This window comes from Dasypus novemcinctus, chromosome 3 (genome assembly GCF_030445035.2).
Source record: "Dasypus novemcinctus isolate mDasNov1 chromosome 3, mDasNov1.1.hap2, whole genome shotgun sequence".
Lineage (NCBI taxonomy): Eukaryota > Metazoa > Chordata > Mammalia > Cingulata > Dasypodidae > Dasypus > Dasypus novemcinctus.
The window spans coordinates 147,236,121-147,262,827 of NC_080675.1; the positions used below are offsets into that span (position 1 = coordinate 147,236,121).

The following is a 26,707-nucleotide window of genomic DNA, read 5'->3' on the forward strand; positions in this document are numbered from 1 at the left end:
TCCCACTCCTAGGTGTATACTCAACTGCAGGAACTTGCACTGATTTTTGCACACCATTGCTAATAGTGGCATTATTCACAATTGCCAAAAGATGGAAGCAACCCGAGTCCATCAACAGTTGAATGAATAAAATGTACATACATACTATGGAGTATTAAACCATGAAAAGGAAAGAAATGCTGATACATGCAACTCGGTTGAACTTTGAAGACATGTTGAGTGAAATAAGCCAGACATGACAAATATGATATGATCTCGCTGAATTGGAACAATTAGAAGCAGCAAACAGTGTCAGTCTAGAATATAGGTTACAAAGGGACAAAGTGGGGACTAGGAATGGGAAGCTATGGCTTAAAATGTACAGGGTTCCTATTTGGAATGATGGAAAGGTATTGGTAGTGGATGGTAACAGTAGTGTAACTCTGTGAACACAATAAACGCTGAAATATTTTTCTGAATATGATCAAAAGGAAATGCTACTGTGTATACAGTAACCAAAAAAGAAAAAAAAAAAACCACCACAGAACACTATACAAAGTTTAACCCCAAGTTAAACTATAGACTTTAACAGTTCAATTAACACTGACACCAGGTGTTGGGGTTGTGTATGGGAATCCTGTACTGAATGCATGACTGTTCTGTAAACCAATTTCTCTAATAATGAGAAACAAAAACCAGGAAAGCCGAGGTCCACAACCATTTTGGATTTGGGGAGCAGACTATGATTCAGGTGCCCTGGGCTCATTTTGATACAGGGATCTCTCTGCAGTCTAAGGGTGCCTTGGAGAGGACTACTTCATCTCCGGCGTTTACCCACCAAAGTGGGAGGGGTCTTAGCCACTGCCCTCCTATCTTTGGTCCAAGTATGACACTAACATTCCTAGTTGCAGAAGCCTTCAAAGACACAGCTACCTCACACCTCCCCAAGGCACTAGAAGGGGAAAAAAGCTAACCTATATTTCAAATGTAGTCAGCTACTGCCTTCCCAGCAGCTTTGCACCCCAAAAATACAGGATGAAATGTGGCCCGTATAGCACATAACACCCACTGCCAGGCACAAGGCTCTGACCGTTTTTGCCCTGCTCAGAGAACAGGGTTCAATCACCCCAACCCTTGCCCAACAGAAAAGAGGAAACAGGTGCTTCAGCTGTTATTTATTGACATACAGGTAGGCTCTATAGCAACAGGCCTGGAGGTGGCTGCAGTAGTGGGGTAAATGAAAGTTGGAAGGGGAGTGATTTTCTGCAGCAACAGCCGAGTGGAGTGCAGGAAAACAAGTGCACAATGCACAGACAAGATGGGAGCAGGGCAGGCTGAGGGAGCTGGGGAAGCAAGTAGGGACTAGGGCCAGTCTGCTTAAAATGGAACCACTGCCCAAGCCCTAAGGACCCTAATTCTTGCTGGCAGTCTCCTACCCCACCCCCCACCCACCAGGTTTGGGAGTCCTCCCGGCATTCATTTTCTACAGGAACTGAATATAGTACACAAAGGAGAGGGAGCTGTTGCCCTCTTACAATAAGCGCTGGGGCCTCCAGCCCTGGCCCCCAGTCTTCCCTGGCTTGAGGGTGGGGGTATGGGGCACATGATGGGCAGCCAGGTGCTGGGCTACCCCTACCCGAACAGGGTCTAAAATCAGCCACGCACCATGAGACTTAAATTTTCTCTGGTGTCCCAGCCACACTACATCCCCAAGTCAGTACTACAAGCATTGCTGGCCTAACAGGTGGGTTGGGGGAGGGGATCAGGGGCTGGAGAGGGGCTCTGAGGCCCATCATGGCACGGGCACTACACGCATGGTGTTGGTGAAGCCAGAGCCAGGGCGCCATCCGGTCAGCACAATGACCACATCTCCCTTCTTGAAGAAGCCCCGGGCCTTGCCTGGAGGAAGAGAAGAGACACCAGTGAGTAAAAGCCAAGCTGGGCAGGGAAGGCATTCCCTTCTCACACCACATGGTGGCACCAGCCTCATGGGCCAGGCGGAGCTGGCAGGGACCTTTGGGTATCATTCATTTTATACTCTAGGAGTAGAGTGCCTTGCCTAAGGTCAGAGCTAGCTACTTCCTCTCATCCCATGACATCCTACCCTTATCCAGGGACAAAGGCCACATCAGTACATGAGCTGCACGTGTGCTACTCCATAGTGCAGGGGCTCTGGCCTATTTTAGAAGAAACCTTTAGCGCATGCTAAAGAACGGACAACCTTGACTGTCCAGGATACTTTGCCCTAGAATGGATGAATGAAAAGGATTCAGAGAATATTCCTAGTGAGGAGTGGTCAGTTAAGGCTCCTGGTCCTCAAGTCTTGCATGTTCCTCTTTCCATTCCACAAACTGTCAGAGTCCCAGGGGAGACCAGGTGCCTAAGCACTCCCGCCTCTCTGGGCTCCGTCCCTTGCTGTCCACCACATACCGACATTCATGGCCAGGTTGACACGGAGGTCCACATCCTCAGCCCAGGCATCCTGGACAGGGTCCTTACACACCACAGGGAAGATGCCACGGTACAGGTGAGCCTGGCGGGCTGTCTGGTGGTTCCGGGTCACAGCAATAATGGGAGCACGGGGGCGGTATCTGGCCACCTGGTGAGCAGACCTGAGTAGGGACAGGGGGCAGGCAGAAGAGACCATTTCAACAGTGTCCCAGAAGCCTCCCAAGAAGCACCTCAGTCTAATGGTTTTGCCTCAGCAAGAGCTCACCCTTCAATCATCCACCTAAGGCTCTGGCCCTTTGAAGGCTGGACCAGCCCCTTGTCCTGTATCCTCCATGGCATTCCTTCAACTTTCTTTCAGAGCTAAGCCACCCACTTGTCCTCTCCACAGGCCAGGACTCCAGGATCATTCTGATGCACACCCACTGATCCCACATGACCCACAGTTGGCTGAACCACGCGGAACCTTCCAGTTTTGGGACAGGGAGGTGCCCCTGGACAAACCTCACCAGCACCTATTCCTCTTGCTGCCAGCAAAAGTTACAGGCCAAGGAGCACGCGAATAGCACCACACGTGCAAATGACAGCAGAACCAACCAGCCCCCTGGCAACCAACCTCCCATTACCGCTGTTCCCACTCCCCATCCCATACCGTCCCTAACTCCCTGAAACAGCCTCAGCAACGGAGCTCGAGAGTCCCAGAATCAAAACTGAGTATCTAAATGAGGCTGAGAAATCTGGGTGCTAGCAAGGAGGCAAGAGGAGGCAGTGGGCATGTTGGTTGGGAGCTGTTCTACCAGTCAAGGCGCCTTTGGAATGGAGACACCTCTGAGAGCCCATATGCCAGGTGCTTCCTTGAACACTTGACAGTGGTAGTGCAGATGTATGGCCCCTGGCCTTGCTCAGGAGTTAGAGGAGCTCCCAAAAGGAACTGTGCCCAAAGAAGGCCGGCTATGAGGACACAACAGGTGTCAGGGAAACTTAAGACCTGCTTAAGGTCTGCTCTCCATACAAGGCCTCCAGAAGGAAGTAGTTGCTGAAGTCAGGACCAAATGAGTGAAATAACTGAGTGAAATCCCAGAAGACTAGAGTTAAAAATAGCCAAAGAGCAAAGGTTGGACCTTTTTACAAAGGTCAACCCTAATGGTTAGAGCTATTTATCCAGGAGTGGGAAACTTGAGGGAATCCACCCAGGTCTGCCTGTGTCCTGGCTCTCTTGGCAGTCCCAACCGCCGCTCCTTTCCACCCTCTTCCAGAAAACCCCGGCCACCACTGTTGGCAGGGACGATGAACAAAATCTCCAACTAAGGGAGTGAAGAATGATAATTCATTGTTCCGGGATAGGAAGGTATAGTGGAATGAACTGTATCCCTGCCATTTGGACAAGTTCTTGGTCCGCATTCTGGTGGGTGTGGACCCACCGTAAATAAGATCTCTTCAAGATGTGACTTCAGTTAAGGTTGGGCTTTAATCGGATTACTGGAGTCCTTTGAGCTGAGTGAAAGTTAGATGGAGAGTGAAACCATGGGCAGTAGCCAAAAGCTGCAAGTCAGTGGAACCCGGGAGAACAAATGTGCATTACCATGTGACAGAAGAGCCAAGGAAACCCAAAGATTCCTGGCCAGTCAAAAGATACGAAACCCGGGATAAAGCAAGTATTCTAGTCTCTGAAACCAGGAGCCAATAAGTTCCTGATGTTAAGTGAACCTACTGAGGATATTTGTTTTACCAGCTGGGAATCTAAAACAGAAGAGAACCCAAATCTGAAGCCATGGTACTAAGCCAAATATAGGCAGACCAATCCCTGTGCCTGGCTGCATGGCATCACAGATGGAGTGTCACCAAGATGACATGGCAACATTTCCTGGAGCAAAACTCACTTGTCTTTGGGGTTCAAAGACAGATGGGGACCAGTGCACTATAATGGGGGACATAGCAGTTCAGTGCACAACATTTTTATATAGAGAATAACTAGAATAAGCTACAACTGTTTGGCTTTTACCATTTTAGAGGACCAACACTTAAATATCAAATACTCATTTGTGGTCAGCCTTCAGGGCCAGAGAAGGGGGCCCTGTTTACTCCTGGATCCTAGCCTGGGGGCTGGGGGAGCTCATTCTCTGCAGGGTCCAGGTGGCAGGTAGAGGGGTCTTACCTTGGCTCAGCACCTCGTGAATACTGCTCAATACACTGATCCTAGGACCCCAAAGGAAAGGTGCCACTTGACCAGGACATGCCCAGGGAGCCACTGCCGCCTCCTACCTGCCAGACTTGGTGAGGACGATTATGGCCCCACTGCAGCACTTGAAGGAGGCCTCCACGGCACCCACGGCGGTGGCTTCAGTGGGGTCGCTGGTAATGGGCGCCAGGCGGCGGAGTTCCTCAAACAATTGCAAGTGGTAGATGGCGGCCTCTGCCTCACGGGCAATCTAGGGGAGCAACATCCGTCCAGAGGGACAAGAGGGGGACAGAGCTTTGTCAGAGCTGTCAGGAAGGTGGAGGGAGGGGACGAGTCACACGGACAGCTGGGGAGGAACATGTCCCTGGTTTCGAAGACCCAATCACTGGAGACTGAGCTGAGCAAGATCAGTACTCAGGGACCAGCCCTTCACCAGACGCCTGTGGGACCTGCTGTGCCTGCCACACCGAAGGACCCTAGTGGTCCTGTCCTGCTGTAACCTCCCTGGCTGTCTCTTCCTCATGTAGCTGGAGCAAAAGGCTGATTATCCTACAGTTACCTGCCCTTAGGGCCCTACCTGCCAGACTCCGTCAGAACTATCAAAGCTGCCGCTAAACACTTATAAGAAGCCTCCACGCTGCCCATGGCCATGGCTTCCATGAGGTCTGTGGAGTGACTTGAGGCTCGCACAAGTTCTTCAAACAGCTTGCGGTGGAACATGGCTGCCTCAGCCTCCCGAGCTATCTGTAAGGTTTAGAGGAGAGAGGCAAAGAAGAGGGAGGAAGGGGGGGGGGCGGAAATAACAAGAGACAACACATGGAAAGACAGAATGGGGAATTAATCAGAGAGGAAGGTAAACTTAAGTTAATTGGCTAAATCTGTCCTTCAAAAAGGCTGCAAAAAGGCAGAGTGAGGAAAGTCGACTGCTCAGGATATGTGGAGGACCTCAAGTCTTAAGTGCTGTGAGCTTCCCCTCAGAGACAGGGGCAAGTGTCTTTTGTTGGAGAAACTTCCATCCTGGAAGGATTTTTCTGATTCAGGATCGGGATGGAGGGAGACAATGGGGGAGTAGACTCCAGCACCCTGGCATGGTGACATGCCCAGGCTGAGCTCCTGCCACTCCCTGGCTGAGGACTTAACCACGCTGCCTCGTGACAGAGCTTACAGGCAGGAACGGGCCCTCCCTCTTCACATGGCTGGCTAGTTACCGCACGGCTTCCTGCCTGGCTTCCATGCACACACTGAGCACTGGTGTGGCTTCAAGCACTGGGATGCTTACAAGCCTGTCCAAAGGTCTACCATGGAGACTGACCGAGGCCTGGAAATCCGGGGCCAGACAAAGCCAAAGCCACTTAGTGTAACCGAGTTTTAAGCAGGAAGATGAAAAACTCTGGATCACCTGGTGAGGGTCACATCAAACAGCCATGTGAAGAGACAGATGCCCGTGGAAGCATCCAGGTAAGTATAACAAGACATTTGATTAGATTCTAATGATTAAACAGTCTGAGGATTCTTTCAAGCATAAGAAAGCCATCGAGCACAATCAACCTACTCAGATAACACCAAAAATTAGAAAGAAAACTTAAGTTTTAGAGGGTTATTATATAATTACCAGACCTTAGACAATGATGAATAAGAGAATAATCTCATTTATTTGACAGTGTAAGCAGATGCACGGGAGGACTTAGGTTAGGGGAAATGGACAGGAAACAGCCATACCTGGTAATGCCTAGACCTTAGGTACTGGTCATTTCTGCATCTCATTTAGACACAAGAGAAAGCAGTGAACAGTTAAGAGGAGCAGCTTGTCTGGTGATGTGGAGGGGAGAGGCTGCCCCACCCAGTCCCTGTAACTTTCTTTTTTAAGAGCCACACAATCCAAACCTCTAGTTCTAAGGAGTCTAATCACAGAAAGACTGGAACGTGGAGAAAAGGACATGGAATTCAGAGCCTAGAACCCTGGATCTTAAGTCTCTTACCCCACTACAACCCCAAATGGAGACCTGCCCTTATCTCCTGCTAAACTAAGTTGCAAGAGAGACAACAGCCTTGTAGCCCTCAGATCTGGGTTCAAACCCAGGTTTTATCACCATGTAATCCTCATCTATAAAGTAGGACAACATTCATCTCACAGAAAATGAGGAGGGGGGATGAGGATTACAACCTACACAGGGACTTATTATAATATATATATATAATAATATAATATCATAATATAATAATAATAGCAATCACTAATGCTAAGGCTATAATTAATATATCTATTTTTTACTTTACAAATGAGGCCTAGAGGCGGTATGTGACTTGCTCTGAAGCATATAAAGGCCCCATTATCTATCTGGTTTAATGGTTCAGCAAGTCAAGGTCAACTACCTTCCCTCTTCCAAGGTCATGTGGCCACACAACTAAGCAAGGCAAATAGAAAGAGGACATGTGAAGAGACCATAAAGGCAGCTAGCTACTCTAGTACACCACTGAAAAAGTGTTTAGTACAAATGACATGTTTTCTCTGAAAGCCGTTTAAGCCCAATGATTGGACACACAGAAAGTGAAGGGGGAAAGGAAGGTTATCAAAGTCAGAATGAGTGTGTGGGGGGAGTGGGGGGGGGGGAGGGTGCAACACACAAAGGGCATCGAGTGCTTTGTGGCTAGGAAGGGAAGGTTAAAGAAAACCACCTTGGGATAAGAGGCAAGTTCACTGAGCTAAAACTTACAGGACTCATTTTACTAGACTTAAGTAAACCTGCTAACTGAGCCCTGACTCTTCAGGACACTCTAGTGCAGGAACAGACAAGGCAGAGGAATTGAGCTTCCAACCCAGAGAAGGCAGCCAGGCAGTGCAATGGGGCTTAGCCAGAGAACCCTGAAGAACTAGCATCCTGGGGAAGCAAGGTGAATCACCTCAGTGACTCCTCCAGGTGCTCTCACCTAGGGACCCGTCACCCTGTCTCCACTTGTGAACCTGCTGGCAGTCATGGGCCCCACTTTTTGGTCTGGGTGAGTGTGGCAGTTTGGCAGTTTGATCCCAAAAGCACAGCGAAGCAAGTCCTGTTACAGGCACCAGGCTAAGCCAGCTCACAGCCTCATGCAGGCCCACAGGGGCACCTGTGTGAAGCCCCTGTCTGCAGAAAAGGTGGGGAATCAAACTGAAAGTCAAACAAAGAAGGTAACTGGGATCAGGAGCCCTTGGTCTATTTCATAATAGGGAAGAGGCACAAAGCATACTTTGAGTTACCTAAGTATCTCAGGACTTAAGCCATTAAGTAATAGGTAGGATTTACAACTTTGTAGCCAGAAGTGAATATTTTGTTACATTCAGTGAAGGAGGAGTCCTCCAGCAGAAGGAAATAGGAGAGAACTTTGGGGCAGGGAAGGCAAGGCAGAATAAGAGTTGCCTACTGATCTCGCACATCCCTGCTCATTTTTTTTTAAGGAGATACTCGGGATTGAACACAGGACCTCACACATGGGAAGCATGCACTCAGCCACTGAGCTACATCTGTTCCCCTATGGGAGGTGGTTTTCTCATTTGTTTGTTTTTAGGAGGTACCAGGGATCAAACAGGGGACCTTGTATATGGGAAGCAGGCAGTCAATCACTTGAACTACATCCATGACGCCCGGCTCATTCTTATTGCTGTATTTTTGGAGGATAATGAAAGATTGTTGGTAAGAGGATGCAGAAGCCTATAAGGTTTGTGCCAAGCTTGTTTTCCACCATCAAACCCAGCCTAGGAGATAAGGCAGACCCCAAAAACGCACCAGGTGCTGCATGCGGACAGCCTCCAGAGGGTAGTCCCCTTTGGCTGTTTCTCCAGACAGCATGATACAGTCGGCTCCATCCAGGACAGCATTGGCCACGTCACTGCCCTCAGCTCGGGTAGGGCGGGGTTTCTTGATCATGCTCTCCAGCATCTGGGAGGGAACAAAGCATTAGAGACGAGGTCTGTTTTCAGAGACAAACGACTACAAGTCTACCTGGATAGAAGGTATGTGCAGAGTGTGGCTTTGTGTAGGTGTGTGATAGGGAAGGGGAATACTTGTGGGTTGCATGGGGCAGGATCCATAGGAAGAGACTAGACAGCCTCCCAAGCATTCCCGTGCAAAAAGGTGAGTATGTACATCTGAATGTGAGAAGTGCACATGCCTGGGTGGCACAGATGACAGGTTTCCCAGCTCGGTTGCATCGCCCAATCATCATCTTCTGAGCTAAGAAGACCTTCTCTGCAGGAATCTCAATGCCCAGATCACCACGAGCCACCATGATCCCATCACTGGCCTCCAGGATCTCGTCAAACCTGATACAGACAGCAGAGAGAGTGTATCAAATGGGGCATGAGTACAGCAACCGTCAGCTTTTCTGGGATTCTCTGAAATCACAGATGTCCTCACGTCAGGACCATTCAGGACACCATGGAAGTGGTGATGAGGGGAACGAGCTACCTTAGCCCTCCAACCTGGGTGGAGTCCTGCCTATGGGGTTTCCTCCATACCAGAACTGGACTTCATTGAAAGGAAGGACGGCAATGGGAAAGAGGTCTCTTCCAAAGTCCCACGGATTTATTTCCTCTCCATCTATATCTTATGAAGCTCCTCTTACAGTATCTCTCTACCATTTCCACTCTCCAATCAGCAATTCCCAAAGTAGAAAGGGAACCCAAAGTTTGCTCCTTACTTCCCAACAGAGTCCCAAGGTTGTATCTAGCCAAGGACAAATGAGAGCATCCCCTTTGAGGTGACCCCACCATCTTGTTGAAGACAAGAGGACTTCTAACTTTGCCTAGCCTGGGACCAAGGTCAGTACGTACTCATGGCCTATCAGGATGGCAGAAGGATCCCAAAATGGATGATACAAAGGGTATTTACTAAGCTAAGGACTGCAAAGTCACAACAACAGGTGCATGGTGCTAAGCTTTCCATCCTCCTCAAGCATACTCCTAACACACACGCACAGGTCTGCCTTTTCGGCAGCATTGAGCTGTGTTTCTAGTAGGAGGTGCCAAAGAGAAACAGATGTCACCAAGCCGGCCATACTCACTGGCCCTACCTTGTGATCATCACTGGGGAGGGGTGGTTAAGCTGAAGAAGAAATACTTGCTTTCCTACAGGAAGCTGAATAGACTACCCTAGAACTAGTCAATCAAAGCAACTGCTGCTTTCTCTTTCTAAGTGAAAACAAGGAGATCATAAACTTCCACATGGACACCAGGTCCTGAGCTTCCACAGGGTTCTTTCCCAAATGAGGGGTCACCAAGAGCTCCTTCAGGGCTGGGGGTGGCAAAAGTGATGGCAACAGGGGACAGATACCTTCGAACTCCCTCGTGATTCTCGATTTTGCTGATTATCTTGATGTTCTTTCCTTTCTCTCCCAGGACCTTCCTGACTTCATGAACATCGGATGCCTTGCGAATGAAAGAGGCAAACACCATATCCACATCCTGCTGTACCCCAAACTTCAGATCCTGAATGTCCTTTTCTGACACAGCAGGCAGATCCACAGCAGCCCCTGGAAGGTTCACACCCTTCTTGCTGCCCAAGGAACCACCATTTTCCACCTCTGTCACTAGGAAATCAGCACCTGTGCAAAATGGAATAGGTTAGAAGACAGAGCCAATGAAGGCATATCTAATCAACAGGAAACAGGCTGCCCTTCTCCCTAGGAAAAGTGAGAAGTTGTTCACTATGGGCTCTGGAGCCATCTTATCAGAGTTTAAATCCCAACTCTACTACATGGATAAGTCAATTAACCTGTGTCTCACAAACAGGGATAATACCTACTCATAAGGTTTTAAAATTTAAATCATCATCATGTAAAATGCTTAGAAGAGTGCCTGGCATTTATATATTAGCCATCACTCCTAGGCACACAGAGTTCTGTACATATTACATTATAGGTTCAAAGAATAAGCAAAGAATCAAAAGTAGTGAGAATGATGGATAAAAAGAGAAACCCTCTCATATGTTCTCCAGAACCAGAAGAATGGGATAAAGTCTGTTTTTGAAGATAATGAGTTATAATGAAGTACAGACCTTTCTCCTTCACCTGCAGAGAAATAAGTCCATCATCCACATAGATCTTGCTGCCCACTTCTACAACTTTGCAAATATTCTTGTAGTCCAGCCACAGGATATTCTCGTCACACTTCTCCATGTACGCATTATCCAGAGTTATCTTCAGAGTGGCTCCTTTCTTCAGCTCTACCTCAGCGGTGCCGCTCTATGGACAAGAATAAGCCATGAGCCTTAACTGCAGAAGGCAGGCCCACCCGCGGCAATGGAAAAGCCCTGCACTCCAGAGAACAATGCTCAAATCTCAGCTAACAAGAAGATAAACTTGTTTTTGTGAATAAATACTCTTATTCTCTAACAGTATATTTCAAGGAAATAAAAATGAGAAAAAAGCTACAATGCTTCAGCTATTCTATTTGACAATAATGGAAAGGCACAAAATTAGAAAGACTTGAATGTAGGGTTTTGGAGTAAAAAATCTTCTACTATTGAGCCATATCCTAGCAAAGCAGATCAAATCACATTTTTTATAAAGTGAGGAACAAAACTCTCATTTGTAGACCTGAACTCTGAGGAATGTGGCATCCAGCCAGGGCAGAGACTGAGGACGTCTTTGGGGCCCACTGCCCCCTGGCCCTTCCTTGTCACTTCTCCCCAGATACTCACGCCCTTGATGAGCCCAGTTCGGATCTCAGGTCCTTTAGTGTCCAATGCCACAGCAACTGGTCGGTAGAGAATGGGGTCAGAAGCAAAGCTTTCTGTGGCTGCACGCACGTTCTTGATGGTTTCTGCGTGGTACTGGGAGAAAAGGAAAGATGACAAGCTCCTTCCCACAAAACAGGATCCAGCCCTGGTTACCCTGCTCAGAAGCTGATCACTTGGGAAGGGCCTGTGGATGTTCTAGAACTTCACAACAACTAAGCTACCAAACCACTGTCTAGCCCACATCTACCATAGTAATCACTCACTGTAAGGGTAGATCTCAAGAAATGTTCAGAATATTGCCACTAAAAACCATCAAAGGCATGGGAGTAAACATGTCTTAGCATAAAGGAAGCTTCTGTGTGCTCAGCAAATAGAACAAATGGGTTAAAAGATCTAAATTCTGATAGTAATTTAGTAATTCTGAGAGATTTTCTCTACTAATTCCAACTACAATTCAAACTCAAAGTTATTTTGCTAAGGCCATGCAAACAGTTTTCACAATCTGATCAGAGAGGAAAATGGAGTAAGCAAAGTAGTAATAGGACTTTCTCTGAACCCTTTATGCTTTGCTATTTATTACTTGCAACAAATCCTGCCTTCACTCTTTTTTCATTAGCTGCTGTTAAAAGTTAAAAAGGGAGCCACAGCCAAGATAAGTTCCTAGGTAGTATCATATCAGCAATAGGACATTGCTGATAACAGGGCGCCTTAAACCAGCACTTTATGGGGTTTGTCCTTTAACCACAACTGTCCAGAAGAACAGCAGGGATCAGAGGTTAGTGCCTAAGGACACTGCTGCCTGAACTTGTAAATTCTCACTTTCCATTTTAGTTGAGTTTTGCCTCCTTTTCCTGGTCTAGAACTAACCTTTAGTGATAATATGTCCGGTTTTGTTAATGTTCTTGGCTGATCTTATCATCTTTGGTTACAAAGGACACACCTGGAAGATTTCTATACTTGTCTAGGGTAGGAAGTAATATGGCAAAGGATTTATCTGTTCCTTGAAGGGGAGGCAGAATTCAGTCATTAAAATCACCCCGGCCTGGTGTTGGGGAGGGGGCAGGCCCTGGTATTACAGTCACACTTTTTCAGTTTCTTATAGCTATTGGTCTATTCCTATTTTCTACCTCCTGAATATTTTTCCTTGTAAAATAGTCAATTTCATCTTGATTTATAACAATGAAATTATAAGTCTATGACTTTTTAAATCTCTTCTAATAGCCTTATCTGTTCATCCTTTTATTCTTGACCAGGTTTTAGCCTTAAGGTGTCAAATAGATTTTCTATTCCAATCAGCTCTGCTTTCAAATCAATTCCTTTCCTTTCAAGACTTTTACATTATTTTGATTTTTTCCCTAGTCTTGAATTAAAATTTCATTTATTTCCAGACTTTTGCTTTCTATTAAGTATACAGTTAAGTCTAAGTTTTCCTGATTACTACTTTAGACTTTGTTCTTAATTTCCATTTAAAAATTATGAGAAAATGTGGTCTACATGGAACTTGAGATTTTTTTTTTTGGCACTCTGGTATTTTTGTGACCATGGATGTTTGTAAATAAATATGCACTTTTGGCCTTGGGGGATGTAAAATCCAAATATTATACACATATCAATCCTGTCATTAAATATAGTATTATTCAAATCTCTATATTCTTATTTTTGTTGCACATCTCTGGGAGGTATAATAAGGCTGCCACTATGATTGTGGTTTTGTTGGCTCATTATCAAGTGGTATCAATCAATGCTGTCCGTGTGGAAGGCTCTAAATTTAGGTTGTTTAAAAGTCAGTATTTCTGGCCAACATGGGATCACATATTTAGCAAGAACCTATCTTCCCATGTCAACTGCCAAAAGCGGGGGCTAGGGACTGGGTGCCAAAGCTGTGGATGTCCCTCTGTCAGAGTGAGAGAAAGCCATTTCAGTGTTCTGTTCAGAGGAGTATTTGAAATTGCTTAGAGCTGGGAAAACACCTCCTGGCCCCTAGTCAAAGGTATATCCAAAGTAAGAGGCCTGACATATGGTCAAGTTTAAACAGTTTTATATTAATATAACTTTTTATTAGATGAGTTATATACATTTACAGAAAAAACTATGCAAAAAATAGAGTTCTCATACACACCATTTTATCTTATATAATACGACAACCATTTCGGATCAGTTTCTAAAAACCCTAAGCCCAGGGACAGCCTCATTCTGATCTAAAACCTCAAAATAAACTCCTTACAGAGACTTGGTTTCTTTAACCCAGATCTAATATTGGAAATAAGAGTTAAAGCATAGATAATCTTCAAATGCTTCATGTAGTTTAAAAAGCAAAAATCCCTGAGCCACTCCCTCCCCCCAAGCAGGTGCAGCAGCTATCACTAGCCTTTGCCATTTCAGAGCTGTGCGGTGTTATTTTACTGGACCAAATTGGACATAAAGCCAGTTAAAGGTCAGCTTCTTAAAATCTATTTCTGTTCCTTCCCCTGCACACTCCAGCAGCAGGGATCAATAATGAACTGATCATCACTGTGGTTTTTAACTCCTTCTCTTTGGGATAAACTAACACTCAAAGTAAATTCCTGGTGACTTCTGCTAAGAACCCCCTGGTCTTTGGAAATTTTCGGAATGTCAACAGGGATGTGTCTTAGCCTGCCTGAGGTGCCTGCTGAGCACAGTCCCTCTGAACTGGGCCAGGCCCCCATGACATTTGGAGACCAGCTGCTGCCAGGCCACAGGCTGTTTATAGAACATGGTTAGTGCATCCGTGATGAAGAGCCTCATATTTCCTGAAAGTAGGAATTCGCTTCTTGCCTTGCATTTCCTGAAATGTTATTTTTTGTCTAAACTTAACATCAGCTTCCAAACGTCAGATGGCAACCCCACATCACTCAGCCTCACAGGGTAGCATTTTATCTACTCCGAGCAGGGAACAGGAATTAAAGAAGTCTGGAGAGGGGAGAAAGTGTGCATCCTCCACTACTCCTCTACCAATGCCAATATGAAAACCCATGGCCTGTGGTCGAGGTAGGTTTTAGTAAAAGGTACTGCCCTTGGGGAGTCCCCATACTCCTCAAAATGGGTGGCTTCTGAACCTGGGTACAGAGGCAGGATAAAAACCTTTCTAGGGAAAACGGACTTGGCCCAGTGGTTAGGGCGTCTGTCTACCACACGGGAGGTCCGCGGTTCAAACCCCGGGCCTCCCGACCCGTGTGGAGCTGGCCCATGCGCAGTGCTGATGCGCGCAAGGAGTGCCCTGCCACACAGGGGTGTACCCCGCGTAGGGGAGCCCCACACGCAAGGAGTGCGCCCCGTGGGGACAGCCGCCCAGTGTGAAGGAAAAATGCAGCCTGCCCAGGAATGGCGCCGCCCACACCTCCCGTGCCAGAACCTTTCTAACTACCACTACCTGATCCTGGGTGAGACCTCCCTCTACAGGACAAGCCAACTAATAAACAGGCCCAGCACAAATACATTCCTACTGGACTCCTGGCGAAGTGTGGACCGTTTCACTGTAATGTACCACAACTCCCGATTAAGGGATAGGCTGGAAATATAATGCTGATCAAGTGGAGGTTTATATGCCAGGTGGTTTTAGCGCATTAGCCGCAGTCCTTCCTTTTCTTGTATTAGTGGAAACTGTCCTGCTGGACCTGCAGTTATTATGGGTCCAAAATAAAGCAACCCAGGTTCTTATAGAAATCCTGGCGCAGCACTCTGGCTGGCCAGGATACATGGTCATACTTTCCTTTGTGAGGGCTAAGGGGAGTACAGGTCTGTGGGAGAACCTTGGCCAATCACAGACAAAGTGGTCTCATTTACTTAGATTTGGCCAGTTGATGTGGCTGGGAAAGGGGAAAGGAGAAAGGAGTAGGGATGGTCTAGTAAAGACAATCATTCCATTGGCTACTAAACCTAGACCTGCACTTGCCAGGGTCCACTATGAAATGAAACCATACCCCTCCCTATTCCTTATAAGCCACCCCAGTGGTCAAACCATCCAAATGAGGCTCACCTCATGAGTTCCGTGAGAGAAGTTCAGACGAGCCACATTCATTCCAGATTTAATCATCTCCTTCAACGTTTCCACCGATCGGGAAGCTGGGCCTGGTTTTAAGTCAGAAGTATAATCATTCAATCAGCAGGTTCCCATCTAGTTAGAAAAGATCTTTCCTGGAGGGTCTCCTGGGAGATGCTCCTACAAACATCTGCTAAGGAAGAGAACCTCTAAACTTTACCTTTAGCAGAAAATATAAAGCCTTTCTAATCGTTTATTGCAACTTTCTATCACCTGAATTCCCGTAAGAATCATCTTGTTCATCACCCAGGCTTGCTACATTTAGTCTTTTAGGAAAGAGAGCCATTTCCACACGAAGCCCTTGAGAGAGGTTGGGGGGGCACACCCACTCACCAATGGTACAGATGATGCCAGTGTTCCGGGCCGTGATGGGTGGGGAGTCAATGTCCAGGCGGCACATGTGCTCCAGGAACGTGTCCGCCATGGCTGCGTGCAGCTGCTGCGTCTGAATGAAGGCAGTCCCGGCTTCACTATGGGGCTTCGGCATGGTTTGTGAGGTCCTGGATCCAGGGAATTGAAGAGGAAGTGAGCTAGCTGTCTGATATACCCGGGGTGCTTCATATACTGATTGACATAGGAAACTGTCTTCTGCTTACACATTAACTCAATAAACGCACTTTGTGCACAAACCACTAGGAACCCAGACATGTTCTGGGAAGGTGGGTGTTCCCTGCATTGGGCAAAGGGCTCAAGTGACCATGAGCAAATGGAGAGGAAGTAAGGAACAAGTTGAAACTTCCCACCCACTGCAGGTACTTCACAGGCATCCACTGTAGGCAGAGCTCCCTTATCTTGGGATGACATCTACTTTTGACACAGCTTTTCCCACTAACCCTAAAAATAGAATCATTTTATATGTACTGAAGGAGCTCACTCAAAAGGAAGCTACAACCCGTCTCCCAGCGATACAAATAACCACCTCAAATAGTTTGTATTACCTTAGTAAATCTAGATCTTTGTGGGGCAAGTTGTCTCAAAAAGTCAAAAACACATGCTATGGGGGTACAGGTGGGAGATACCCACACTGCCTCTTTATATTCCCCACCCAACCCACAGTGACTCCCCTGGTTTTGAAGACAACTACTGGCCAGGGAGTCTTCCTAACCCGAGTCCTAGGTGCCACACGCATCCCTGGCATTCTTTCTTCAACTCACACCAGGCCAACAAGTAGATCTCCGCACAATGACAGGCAACAAAAAACCAGTCCCTCAACAGGAAGCCCAGTCCACCCAGACTCTGAATCTAAAAGCTAAATCTTTTGCTTGTTTGTCTAAAGACTGAATCTTTCACCCTAGGAGACTGTACCGAAAACCACATCTACTTTTGGTAAAGTGGAATTTACAAGATGCAAGGCAATTTGCACACAACCAAGGATTATCATGCTGGTATTCATTCAGCTCTAATATTACTACAACTACACTAACAGGATAGTTGCAATGTGAGGAAATTAAAATCCCTTGTTAAAACTCTTCCCTCAGATTGGTTTTCTGATGTACTTCCCCAATATCAAGTCTAACAACTATAGCATCCCCGGTAACAAAGACTGTGTGTTCCAGGTAATTAACCAGCCCAGGTCACAAACCTGACAACTACCCCCTACTGACCTTTGCTTTGCTTCGTTATTGCCTTACAACCAAACTCACTCAGCCGGTTAGTTAGCTGTTTAAAGACAAAGACTCAGCGAGAGAAAAGATTCCTGGAGGTAAGGCTCCACACCCTTCTCTTTTAACAGGGCTTCCCCTTTCCTCAAGTCCTCAAAACAATGGTTATTCTTTCTAAACTCCCTTCAGCCTAAATGCTCAGCCAAGGTCCAGGGTAAGCTCCCCTTTAGCTCCATACCTCACCTTCTCCTAAATCTTTGAACCCCAAATCAAGGTATCCCATACACATGTGACCCTAACTCCTTATCCTCCTCCATCTCTGATCCTTTGGCCCCTGGGGTGGGGGGGGAGGGGACCCTCAAGTAGAGTGTGCATCTAAACCCAGAACTCTGCCATCTCCAAAATGATCTGGTAAAAGCCTAAGGAGCTTTGGGACCAATGCCGAACAAACCAACTCTCAGTTGTTGGAAATTGATGGCTCTTAGATGCCCCCAACTATAGAACCTAAAACTTCGAAAATGGGAACCATGATACTGGCTAACCATTTCACATGGCAAATGCACCGTTAATGTCAACATGCATTTCCTACCCCTAATGCATCCCAGGTGTCCCTGCTCTCCAAGACCTATTCGGCTTTTTATCTCGCGGCTTCTAGTCTTTGGAGGCACTCCAGTGTTTGCTGAATGACCTTTCAAGTCTAGCTTAACAGCTCTTTGTCAGAATCAAAGTCATACCTCTTCCCTCACCACCTGCCCACCCACCCCTAATCTGAGGACCACACAGTGACTGTTAGGACTCACATGGAATCACAGCACCCAGCCAGGCTTAGGTAAGTGTGGTCGTTTAAAGAGCATTGCTGGAGGGATGCTATCGCCACAGCAAGCCAACTGGAACACAAAGGCCTCACTGTGGCCTCCAAGAAGAGATAATCACCCAGTGGACTGTACCGTGAACAAAGTAAGACCTGAACGAGTGGGTTCCCACTTTTATTAAAAATCACCAGCTGGCTCTTCTCTAGATCAGAGACACTGGGTCTTCTTGCGAAGACCTAGCTGGGGTCACTAATTACCAAGGTCATACCTTTTGTTCTCTGGGTCTGGGTTTCCGGTGACATAATGCTTTTTTGGCTCAGGGTGGCTCCTTGCCCCCACTTGCAAAGACCGCTCGGAGCTGAGTAATGTTTGCCCTGGAGAGCTGTACAAGGATTAAGGTAAAAGCTGAGTGTAACTAAAGCTCTTTGGAGTAATGGAGAAAGTACCTTAACAACCAGGTATCCAGGTGGTAGCTGCTCCTAGAGAAACAAAGAAACCTCCCAAGAAAACACAAGGAGGTGTGCCCTCTCCTAACCCCTAAAGGCTGCATTACCCCTAAAGTCCTTGGGGTTAACATCCCATTATTTAATCTACACACAAACCTGATTCTCCCTTTTTCTTTTTCTTTTTGAGGGATACCAAACCAAACATGCACAAAAGGACTGGAAGGATATATACCAAAATATTAATAGCATGTTACGTAGGTGGTAGGATTATAGCAAAAATTTTTCCTCTTTATTAATTTACAGTTATGAAATATTTTTACCACAGCAAAAGCTACAAATGTACCCTTTCTGAAAATGATAGATGTACAAGCATTCTGTAAAACTGGTGGAAATAAATGAAATGTAAATTTCCCAGTTCCAATGCTATACCATTGCTGTACGCATCTCAGGTATAATGCTGCTTAAATGCAGCAAAGAGTCCCATCCTAGGCCCTAGATTACAAATTTATTGTGGGAAAGTTTCTCTGGCTTAGAAAGGTTACACCTCAAGCCAGCCAGAACCTCAAAGCAAAAAAAGTAAAAGTTAATACAGTCCATAGGATAATTCTCTGCCCAAAACCTGTTAGTCACAGGTCCAATCCAACAAACTTCCCGTTTAGGTTGTCCTTAAGGTTCACTACAACAAAATCTTTCTTCCAGAAGGGTTGCCTCTAGGGCCAGGAGATGTCATTAGCAGATACAATTACACATGGCCCCGAATACAAACACTATTTCACCATCTCAAATTAATTCTGAAGCCTACAAGCTCTGATCTTTTACTCACCTAAGCCATTAAGTACAAAAATGACGAATGAAAATTCATTTGGTACTTTAGTGGATCTACACACAAGCAATAAAAAAAGCTTGGCCGTCAGCAAGTCTGTCCAGACTCCTGCAAGATCTCACTTGTCCTTAAAGGCCCTACACGTCAGAGACCTCAGTCTCATTCTCTTTCCTCCGACTCTGCCCCGGAGCCTCCCTGGCTTGCATACCACTTGGCCTGTCTCCCCTGTGGGGAGGGCCAGGGCTCTGCTGCCTGCTCCCAAGGTGCTCCAAAGCCTCTTCTCCCCAGCACAAGGATGTGCAGCCCACCTGGGCCAGTGTGACTCACTACTGCATCCTCCTCCTGGGGAGGCACAGACATGCAGAGCCAACCTGCAGCCAGCAGCAGAGGCCTGGCGTATCCACTGATAGCAGCAAACACCATGACCAGGTACAGGAGCTTTATTCTGGAGCTTGAGCCCCTGCAGCAGGATCATTCTCAGAGCCATTTCTCCTCTGTGGGAAATGAGACACCATCAGCCGCCTTAAGCTCGCCTGCCAGGTTGGAGTGGGCACAATCAGCACAGCTCCCAGGGCCCCCAACTTTGCCCTTTCTCATCTCAGGGGGCTCTCTAAATTACAGTAGCATTTGTGCCACCCAATTCTTTGGTCACGCTTCAGAAGTGAAAAAAATATATAAATGCCCAGCATGCCACTTCTCAGTACTACTTTCAGGTCACACTGGGAAAGAGTCATGCTTCACTCCACCAATTCTATCTTTCACATAGCCCCAAGTCATTTTGCCCTAATATACGAACCTGGCTATGAGCCTGCATCTGTCTAAGTCAATTTTTAACCAGCTGGGGGGTTCTCTGGACCAGTTTTGCTTTGACGCTAAACTCGCCACAGCAAGCAACCCAACAAGATAGCACCTGATGGGCTCTTCTACCTCCAAAACTGGTTGTCTTCTTCATTCTGACATCAATTTGCTATTTGCTACTGATACCTCCAAGATTCCAAGCTAGCAAAGGAGGTCTTTCAACTCCCAAACCTTCAGAACCTCAGCATCCATTACAAAGTTTCTATCATAAAATCAGCCTCCTATCTAGGAAGTAGAGTGATCCCTTCTTGATGCAACAGGGAAATAGAATTTCCAAGACAGGTCCTAATCTGGCAATGGCAGCAACAAGATTAAAATGTGTGATAGAAAGATAAACAATTTTCAGTAAGGAACTCAACTCAGCAGGACCCATAACACAAAGCAGTCTTTATTTCCAAACAAAATGAGTCTGCTTGTCGGTCCAAGTAAAATTGCCTTGCTCCTTTATTTTTTCAGGGGTAGGACCAAGCAACTGAACCTAAGGTCCTGTTTCAAACTAGAGTACAGAAGAAGGGACAAAAGCCCAAACTAAACGGGCCTACCCACCGAAGGATCCCTTAACTTCAGCACTCAGGGAAATCCCCATGTCCTTGGGTGTCCAGGATTTGCTGGTTGGATCCTAGATGCTTAGAGCAGAAAACTGGTTTCACCGTTAGGAAGGCACATTTGGGTATGTCATGGTACAAGAGCCTCCTTACTAGGCTTAAATAGCTGGGTAGTGCTCCTGGGCTGTCTCTTGGGCATAATACCCTTTCTGGAAGCAATAAGGGACCTGCAACCCTGGTTGAGGGCCCCCCTAAGTACAACCCAGGCAGGTGATGGTCTCAACAAAGGGAGGCACTGGCTCAGAATTTAGAGGAGCTACCCCGAGTCATTTTGGGGGGGTGGGGGATGGTTAGGGCAGTGCCAGCTCTCCCCAACACTGACTTAGTTAGTATGGCTAGTCTTCTGACACTGAGTTTCACAGAAAAGCTTCTATTTTGTTGTTCAGAAATAAAAGAGTAAGAAAAATATATCAACATAAGTATTTCTACCACCCAGAACAGACCATTAATATCTAGCCACATTTTTTAGATATTTAAAAAATACGAGTAATTTTATAGTTTATTTTTCCTCCTTCATCAGGCCCTCCAACTTTCCTAACCCAGTATGAATCTTGACACCCAACCACTGTCATGAATTTTGTATCCTTCCAGTCCAGTGTCTATATAAAGTATGGATCTGTACTGAAACCTATGGGTATTGTGTTCTTAAAAATATACTGTACATATCATCACTTGCTTTACAGTCAGCACTGTGTTTAAGATCCATCCAATTGATATACAGATCTAGTTAATTAATCTTAAATGCAATACTAGCCCACTTATTTATATGAGCTTTTATGTACCTAGAAAAGGAATCGCTGTGCCACAAGTGTTTATTTTCTATTTTACTATATATTGCCAAATTGCTTGCTCTCTGAGGTGTTTTTTCTCCCCATTTTTATTAAATTTACTTTTTACATCTCATATTTACAAAGGAAGATTTGAGACACGAAGGTCCAGGCAATGGAAAAATTTATTTATTTCACAACTGTTGTCTTAGGCCATTTCATTTCTAGACACAATGCTTGTAATTAGGAACACTGGTTCCATGGTTTAGAAGCTGAAGTTGGAACTTGGATACTCAATACCCTGACTGAAGAAATGGCCTATATCTTCATTTTTCTTTAACCAATCATAGCTTGGTTAACTCTACAAGATGGTAAACTGAAAATTTCCCTTGACTTATTCAACAGCTTAGCTGCTACTATGGATTTGGCCACAGGTTGGGCCAGCTGGAGAAGCTGGAGGGTTCGAGTCTAGCTCAGTGCTAACCAACAGAAATATAATGTGACCTACATGTGTAATCTGAAGTGGTTTTATCAATTTACAACAAACTAATAATACAAATTCCTGCTTTCCCATACCTCTGCCAACACTTGATACTATCAGATTTTTAAAATATTTGCCAATCTGATGGGTGGCCATTTGTTAACCTGTTGTCTAATAACAAAAGGAGGATAGAGGGATAGTTACGTTTAGAAAGTTCCTACTAGAAGATATATCTACTTTCCTACCTCTTAACTCAAAATTCCTGGGCTCCTCCAAAATGGGGAAGGGCTGACATATTTCGCTGAATATGCCACGGCTGTGACTCAGCTAACCAGATAATTGTTTTGTAACCATCTCCTGAGACATCAGTTATTTAAGCTGAAAAAAATATTATCGGTATATTGATATACGGGTATATCAGTATGTTCAGGATGGGTTCCCTTCAAATGTTTTTGCCTGCAGAGTTTAGCCAGCAGCTATCAGCTACAACTTCACTGCCTCATTACAGGGGTCTTGGAATCCCACCCCACCTCACCCCCTCCCCAGCTTCTGGGCAATACTGGGGGGTTGGGGGGGCGGGGAAGGAAAGTCTCAGTGGCCACCAAAGGTACTGCAGCCTGGCTCTCCCTCCCTCCTACGTGCAGCCAGGCACAAACTGCTAGAGGGGCTGGAATGCACCACTTGGTGACCTCACCAACACCCTGGGCAGAGCAGATGAACCAGGAGGCTAAAAGGCCCTGCAGAGGCTGCACTGGCCACCCACCACTGGTCTTCAACAGTCACATAGCTCTATTCCTATCTATACCAGAACTGATGCTTGAAGAGATGACTCAAAGTTCCTACAAGACCTTTCATCAAATAAATCACTTATGCATTTTACAAAGATCCTCAACAAGGTCACAATAAAACTGCTCACAGGCCAACTCATTCTTGTGGTGTTCCAGTTGATTGGGATTTCACTGTGGGCATTTGGAGTGATTCAAAATTTAAGATAATGTCAAATGAATCATTTTCCCCTCCTTGATCTCAAGTCTTCAGTCTTAGCTATTGGCCAAGAAAACATATCCTGACTTGCCTCCATAAATGCTGAAACAAAACAAATTAAAACTGAAGTAATATCAGTCTCTAATGCAAGAGTTGCATATTTTTCTGCTTTTCTACCCACAACCACTTCCTCATTTCTTTCTTTACCTCAACATTAAGTAATAATACAGCTTTAAGAAATAGAATGACTTTTCCTGAGACCCAGGTTAGTGCCACAGCTACCAAATTTGCTAAGTCACTGGGGTTGCAGTTCTTAAAGGCCCAGTAATGCTCCTTGGTAAACTATAAATTCAACATCTAAAATAATTTATTCCTAATGCAATGCTTAAAATGAAATCTGCTGTGTTAAGACAGGAGACTAACATCTATTTATTTTGGCTCAATTCCAGTAACTCAGAAATGTGTCAAGGACATTCTTTCTCTAAGTTGTTATCTGTATCCACTGCAGCCCCTGTGCTCAAAAGTGAGAGGCTGCTATGCCCACCACAGAAAGCTCAGGAATGCAGGTGGGCCACTCTACACCTTAGCTGTCAGGGCAGTACAGAGAGCCTCAGGATGTGGCCCAACAATTTTCCTCTTAGTTGAGACATTTTTATTTGGCAAAAACACATATTTCATTATTTGACTATTGAAAAGGGAGAGTGGACATTTTAAGCTGCAAGTACTGCAATGCAGTTTCCCCACTCACCCAACGAGGAGAAGTCTCTCAAATGCAGCTAAGTTGAAAGGCTGAGTCATCTTCCCCTCAGAACTGCCCACCTCCACACACAGACCTGGTGATGGGTTACATACATAGCCTTCCCTGCAGAACAGCCCACTGCATTACCAACAGCACCAGCAGGCAACCAGCAGGCAAATTATTTGCTAACAATGCTGCAGCGGAGGGAGTCCTGACCTAGGCCCCTCCATACCCTGGGGAGTGGCCACACCCTCAGTACTGCCAACAGAAGGCAGCTGCCCCTGCCTCAAATCCTAATGTCATACCCACTAGCAGGCAGCCAAATCCTTGAACCCCACCTGGAGTAGGCAAGGATTAGAATCTGAAGATTTCAGTCTTGGTGTGGCCAGTAAGTTTCTCTCATAGCCAATCTCCAAAGTCAAGTATCGCCCCCCTCCTTGCCTCCTTTGAATACCTGGTCTAGAAGTCCAGGAGAACAGAGGTCTCTTATGAGTCCTAAGAGCAAAGTTGCCAGTGGGGATTTGCAAAGTTACATATGTTACTTTGCAAACAATGTACAAGGATTCCCCAGGGGACTTGTTTCCAGGAGATTTCTGGCATTTAGAGAGCCTGACTCTGATTAACTGTGTCTGAGGGCGGCAAAGATGTATTAAAGAAGCTTGGGCCCTCATGCTCAGCTATGGATTAAGCAGTTGTGCTCAGTGACCAAAGGAATAAATGAATTTGGTGGTACTTCTCTTGGACATCCCACCAGAGATGAGGCTTTATCAACTGACATTTGCACAATACCTACCTCCTAAAAACACTGCACTGTCTTTGCTCATATATATATATCAATAGGTGTGTGTAGAGACCAATCCTTTAAACAATCATGAGGAAAATATTACTCATTTACATGTGGGAAACAGAACCAGAGGCTGAACTCTCAGTCATCTCAATATTCTGGGTTTGGAGAAGGTAAGAGGCCAAGGGATGCCTTTCTAGGACTGAGTCTTTAAATAACCTTCAGGCTAGAAGGTGGTTTCCTTCCGTGCTTCTTCAAATCCAGCGTGACTGCCACCTTCTGAGGTATCGTGACTCTCCCCACCGCCAGCACGAAGCTAGTACCTTCCTCGTTGCACTTACCGTGATAAAATTAGTATTTGTTCCGTATTTGGATTTTAAGCCCTGGGGGCTGTAAACCTTTCCGGTCCTGCGGAGCTCCTTCTGCATACTCACCGCCTCCCCCAAACAACCCTCCGCTCAGATTTTACAGAGGGAACGTGGCTCTGAACGCTTCAGATTCCCCTCTCCTCCCAAATAACCTGCTCCCACCCCCGCCCGTGGCCCCCCCAGGGAGCTTCTGCTAAGGAACGTGAAGCAGAGGCGAGGAACCCCGTGGCGACGCATCGGGCAGCTTCTCGGGCTTGGGCCGTGCAGGGCCCGGCAGGGTCGGCCCTCTGGCCGGGGCAGGTGCCGGGCGCAGGACCGCGACATGCAGGCCGTGCAGGCTCCCAGCGGGGAGATGGAGCCGCGTGCCGCCCCCGCCCCGCCCTGGCCGGAGCAGCGCCGCGTCGCCGGCTTCCTGGAGCGCCCCTGGAGCGCCCCGCCGAGCTCAAGGTCCCCGAGGCCGCCCCACCGAACCCCGGACGTCACAAAACAGGAACTTGCCACAGAAGGAGCCACCCCGTCTCCCCCTGCTGCCGGGAAGGGCAAGGGTTACATAACGCCCCCGCTGCATCTACCCGCCGACCCTGGCATCCCCAGGGGAGCTCGAGTCCTCCGGGCTGCGTAACTGCCTCAGCCCAGGGACCGCCACACTTCGGGCGGTGACCCACTGCCTCCCGCCGTGGACACGGGCGGGCTCCCGAGGGCCAGGGAGGCCAGCGTGCAGGAGACGAGACCGGGAGGGGGAGCGGACGTGACCAGAACGGAGGGGGCGTGAACGGGGGAAGGGGCGGGAACCCGAGCTGGAGGAGGGAGGAGAGGTGCAGCCCGCGCGGACGTGACTAGGATGGAGTGGGGAGGGGGGAGAAGAGGAGAGGGGAGGGGAGGGGAGGGGAGGGGGAGGGGGGGCGGGATCCGGGACAGGAGTGGGGGAAGGGGTAGCCACGAGGGGACCGGGAGGCGGGAAGGGAGGACCCAGCGTGGAGTAGGGACGGAGATGGGGCGTGAGGAGTTCCGAGGAGCGGTTACAAGGAGCTTCGAGATGAGGGGACATGGACAAGCTGAACGCAAAGGACGGGGGGAAATGGGACAAGTGTGACGGGGGAGCGGTAGGGAGCTGAGCATGGGAGTAGAGTGGGGGGTGGGGAAGAGAGGCGAGGTTTGGGGGGGGATAAGGGAAGGGAGGCGAGGATGGAGCCAGATGGAGAGGAGGGTGCGAGCGGGAGCAGAGGGCGGGGTGGGGAGCGGGGCAGGAGGCGCGGGCTGGCCCGTCTGCTCCTGGAAGGATCGGGGCTGGGTCTTCCTAGAGCAGGCCCGAAGGGCGCAAGCAGCCTGCCCCCGCTCTCCTCTCCCACCCAACCCGGTCCAGATGCTCCGGGTCCCGAGCCGCCCCTGATCCGATGCCCTGAGTGGAGAGGCGGGCCGGGATGCCGCGCCGGCCGGGGGGGCGCGCCCGAGGGCTCGGATGGCCCAGCGGGTCCCACCGCTCACCTCGCGGGCCGCGGGCTGCGCTGCGCTGCAGGGGAAGCGTGGAGCTCGGGACGCGGCGCTCCTGTGCCTGTGCGGGAAGCCGACGCCGCAGCCTCAAGGTTATCACGGCTGCGGGGCCGGGCAATCCCTCCGCCGCCCCGCCCTCACCCAATCCGGGCTCCCCGCGCGCTGGGCCCGCCCCCCGCGTCCTCGCGGGGCGCAGTCACCTTCAGGAGGAGCGGCCCCGAGGCGGAGCGCACCGTCAGGTTGCCCTTTTGGGGAGGACTACATTCCGCGGCGGAAGGACACTTTACAAGTCGCCCTGACAGACGGCGCAGGCCAATGGGCGAGCGGCGAGGCAGCAGAGCCCGCCCCGCAGCCCCGCAGCCCCGCAGGCGTCACGGCCACCTGCTGCCGCCAACTCGGGCTGCCGCACCGGGGCTCCTCTTTTGGCCCTCAGCCCGGGCCACCCCAGATGGCCTGGCCTCTCGGTCGGTGCCCAGATTTGTAAGTCCGCGAGCGGCGTCCCCCGTGCGAGTCCCTCCTCCCGGGTGCGGGTCCCAGCGCACACCTCGTGGACTAGCCGAACGGGAGAT

The 26,707-nt window shown here is 47.9% G+C and overlaps 1 protein-coding gene across 8 annotated transcripts; it reads right to left on the reverse strand.

The window, feature by feature from the left end:
* Positions 1 to 1,139: 1,139 nt before the first annotated feature.
* Positions 1,140 to 26,707, reverse strand: PKM (pyruvate kinase M1/2). 8 transcript variants are annotated; one of them, XM_058294443.1, is made up of 12 exons: positions 23,505 to 23,569; positions 18,061 to 18,174; positions 15,713 to 15,879; positions 15,317 to 15,408; positions 11,281 to 11,412; positions 10,636 to 10,822; positions 9,913 to 10,183; positions 8,753 to 8,903; positions 8,368 to 8,520; positions 4,690 to 4,856; positions 2,410 to 2,591; positions 1,140 to 1,878 (listed from the first exon to the last, which is right to left on the reverse strand). In XM_058294443.1, the coding sequence occupies exons 1-12, from the start codon at positions 23,552 to 23,554 to the stop codon at positions 1,772 to 1,774; spliced, it is 1,773 nt and encodes a 590-aa protein (XP_058150426.1). In that variant the 5' UTR covers positions 23,555 to 23,569; the 3' UTR covers positions 1,140 to 1,771. The 8 variants fall into 8 exon arrangements, with proteins under 8 accessions (XP_058150426.1, XP_058150425.1, XP_004463783.1 ...); XM_058294442.1 differs by lacking the exon at positions 4,690 to 4,856 and adding an exon at positions 5,184 to 5,350; XM_004463726.5 differs by lacking the exons at positions 18,061 to 18,174; positions 23,505 to 23,569 and adding an exon at positions 26,133 to 26,707.